This window comes from Propithecus coquereli, unplaced genomic scaffold (genome assembly GCF_000956105.1).
Source record: "Propithecus coquereli isolate 6110/MARCELLA unplaced genomic scaffold, Pcoq_1.0 Scaffold11, whole genome shotgun sequence".
In the NCBI taxonomy this organism is placed as follows: domain Eukaryota; kingdom Metazoa; phylum Chordata; class Mammalia; order Primates; family Indriidae; genus Propithecus; species Propithecus coquereli.
The window spans coordinates 3,062,402-3,066,197 of NW_012134969.1; the positions used below are offsets into that span (position 1 = coordinate 3,062,402).

Below are 3,796 nucleotides of genomic sequence, written 5' to 3' on the forward strand. Positions count from 1 at the left end.
AAATAAAATAAAATAAAATAAAATAACAGATGTTGCGAAGATGTGGAGAAAAAGGAACTCTTTTACACTGTTGGTGGGAATGCAAATTAGTACTGCCACTATGGAAAACAGATTTCGCAAAAACTAAAAATAGAACTACCATATAATCCAGCAGTCCCACCAGTGGATATTTATTCCAAGGAAAGGAAATCAGTATATCAAAGGGATACCTGCACCCCCATGTTTACTACAGCACTAGTCACAATAGCAAAGATATGGAATCAATCTAAGTGTCCATCAACAGACAAATGGATAAAGAAAATGTGGTATGTATACATAATGGATTACTATTTGGCCATAGAAAAGAATTAAATCCTGTCATTTGCAGCAACATGGATGGAACTGGAGGTCATTAAATTAAGTGAAGTAGGCCAGGCACAGAAAGACAAAAGTCACATGTACTCACTCATATGTTGATCTCATGGAGGTGCAGAGTAGAATGATAGATACCAGAGGCTGGGCAGGGTGTGTCTTGGGGGTAGGGATGAAGAAAGATTGGTTAATGGGTATGAACATACGGTTAGATCAAAGGAGTAAGTTCTAATGTTTGATATCAGGGTGGAATGAATATAGTTAACAACAATGTATTGTATATTTCAGAATAGCTACAAGAAAGGACTTGAAATGTTCCCAACCCATAGAAATGATAAATACTCAAGGTGATTGACACCCTAAATATCCTGACTTGATCATTACATATTCTATACATATAACAAAATTTCACACATACCACATAAATATGTAGAAATATTATGTATCAATAAAATAATACATAAGTAAAATTTTTAAAAATTAAAATGTGGTATGTCAATACAATGTCAATACAATGTCCATTGTCAATACAATGGACTATTATGTGGCAATAAAAGGGAATGAAGTATTGATGTAGGGAATGAAGTATTGACAAGTTGGATGAACCTTGAAAACATCATGCTACATGGAAGAAGCTATGCATAAATGATGAGAAATTGTTGGATTCCAAGTATAGCATTTCTTTTTGGGGTGATGAAAAAGTCCTAAAATTAGAGAGTGGTGATATATTTATAGAGTGATAGCTGCACAACTCTGTAAACATAACTAAAATCCCTTGAATTGTATCGTTTAAAAGGGTGAATTGAATAGTATATAAAATATATTTCAATAAAGCTTTTGTAAAAACCTTCATTTCCTTTCACCTCTAGGGGAGACAAACATAGCTACCGTTCCTATCTAACATCGTGTCTGACACATGGTAGGCCCTCAAATGCAGAATGTATCAGTACCTGTTTTTCGAGGCCATGACCTCTGATTTTCTACCCTAGGACACAGCTTGCCTTCCAGTCCTGTCTGCTGGAGGTGTCACCATGGCCTCAGGAGATGCACTCTGGAGTCTACATGACATGGCAAGTGATCCTTCCCCTCAGTGGCAGGCTTGTCTCTGACCTTTAACCTAGGTTCCCGCATGCTTTTCCTGCTTGCCCCACCAAAGGCAGCAGGGGATTTTACGGCTGGCTTCAACTCTTCTCGAAGCAAGTCTCAAGGAAGCAGGACTATGGTTCTCCTCCACATTCTGGATATGGATCCTACAGAGAGAGTTTGGGATACTAAGTGCTCAATCCGGGGGGAGGAGCAGGGCCTGGCACTTTGAGGATTTACCGTCCTGAATTTCCAAGGCACTGGGGCTCTCAAGATGGATAAAACTGTTCACTGTAGCCCTGTGGCAACTGCAGCAGAGTCACAGACCAAATCCCCAATTCTGGCACTAACGTGCCTTTCTTGTTCATTCTATGTCTCATCACAAATCTATTAGGTAGGTATTAATAGATCTCCACCAAATAGAGGAAATCTGGGCCTTGGGTTGTGTCACTCACCCAAGCCCTGACAGCCAGTACCTAGTGGATGTTCGATAGACAGTAGTCAATATTATTAGTATCTTATTTTTTTTTTTTTGATAGCGTCTGACATTTATTGAAAATAAGGAAAAGACTTTGTACAGGTAGTATAGAAGAGCAGGGTAGACTGCAGGGATTCTAGTGTTGAACAAAAGGCACACATCAGAGACAGCTGCAAATTCAGAAGAGAAATGGATTCTGGGCAAAATTAACTGGTCCATAGGAAAAATGAGTGACTGGATTTGGCCACCAGGCACACCTGGGCCCTGGCAGCCATCTGGCAGGAACACAAGAGGTCTTTGGGAGTAGGAAAGAAAAGGGTGTCGCTGGAGGTGAAAGGCTGGCTGCCCCATTCAGGGGGGTGGCCAGCTGTCTGAATTATTGTCCAAGGGCTGTGGCCAACTCAGGTACCTCTGAGGTGAGTCTAGATCACCAAGAGCGGCAGTCTGGCAGTGGGATGCAGTGGATGGTGACAGCAGTAGCAGCGGCAGCGCAGGTGTGTGAGCAGAGTAACACAGGAATCTGGTAGGGGGGCGGTGGGCAGCGACCGGCTGCAGGTGGGCTGTCCAGTGTGTCACAGGACCCCAGCTTGCAGCTGGAGCACAGGACAGCATTCAAATGTGCATGGGAGTGGCCGGGCTGGCAGGAGAGGGTGGCGGAGCTCCAGAGTGAGGCCCAGAGGCAGCAGCGCCAGCCTGCAGCGCTATTCCTAGAACAAAAGCAAGCACAACGCACGCGAGAGGGGACAGGAGCGCAGGGAAGATCTCTGCGTCTGGAGATGGAGGGAGGGAGGTGCAGCGGGACGGCGCCAGTGGCGACCCTGGAGGCCACAACTGGCACAGAGGACCCTCCCCAGAGCACCCGCCCCTAGGCCCGAGGGTTTCCCGGCCTAGAAGTCCTTGTCCTCCCATCCAAAGACCCTCTTCATCTCGGCCAGGAAGCCCCGATAATCGTTAACAAGGGGGCTGTCCTTGATGTAGGGGATCACCCACTGCAGGGCCAGCCCCATGAGGCGGGTGATGAGGAACGTCACCTTCAGGGCATCGCTGGAGAACGTCTTCTCGTCCACGAACATGTACGAGCCCGTCTGCACGATGAACTTCGGGAACCGGTCGGTATCGGGAAAGGGAATCGGGTTCCTCCACCGTCGCGCGTCGGCCCGGAGAGGCCTGGCCTCAGTGAGAGAAGGATGCAGTGGACATCTATTTTGTTTTTATTTTGACAGCCAGTGTTTATTTTCCCTTCCGGAAACAGTATCTCTATTGCCCTCTGGGAATGAGAACATAGAATTACTCCCATTCTTCACTCTCAGTCTACATGCAGACACTATAGTCTTTCCCACTATACTCCTACACCAAGGGTGTGTGTGTGACAAAGCCCTGGCAAAAGGAATCTTCCATTCCTCTAACCCCAGGATTTGGCTAAGAAATGGGCATGTTACTCAACTGGAGCTGGTAAGGAACAATGAGACTTTTGCATGGACTCTTGTGAGTGAGGCACCCTATGTTCACCTACATTTGAACCTGGTAGAATATTGCCCCGAACTCTCTGGCAGTCATCTTACACCATATAAAGCCTGAGAATGAAGCCAACACAGAAGACAGAGAACAAAGAAATGGAGAGATACTGAATCCTGATGATGTCAGTTGAGCCTTATATCAATGCCACTGCCTAAAGCAGTCTAAATCCAGAATTTTCAGTTGCATGAATCAATATATTCCCTTCTGTGTTTAAGCCAATTGAGCTGTATTCTCTGTCACATCCAAATTATTCCTCAAAATACCAGAAGGTTCTCCATGCCTGGCTCTGCTTCTGAGCTAGCTCACTAAATATGTATTAACCTCTCTGTGCCTCAGTTTCTCTTTCTGTCAAAGGGGTTGAACAAT

The 3,796-nt window shown here is 45.2% G+C and overlaps 1 protein-coding gene across 1 annotated transcript; it reads right to left on the reverse strand.

The window, feature by feature from the left end:
- Positions 1–2,799: 2,799 nt before the first annotated feature.
- On the reverse strand, positions 2,800–3,114 carry LOC105813990 (protein FAM127A-like; the record flags this gene model as incomplete). The annotated part of the gene is made up of 1 exon (XM_012648852.1): positions 2,800–3,114. A coding segment is annotated over one exon (315 nt), but the record flags the coding sequence as incomplete, so codon positions are not given.
- Positions 3,115–3,796: the final 682 nt, after the last annotated feature.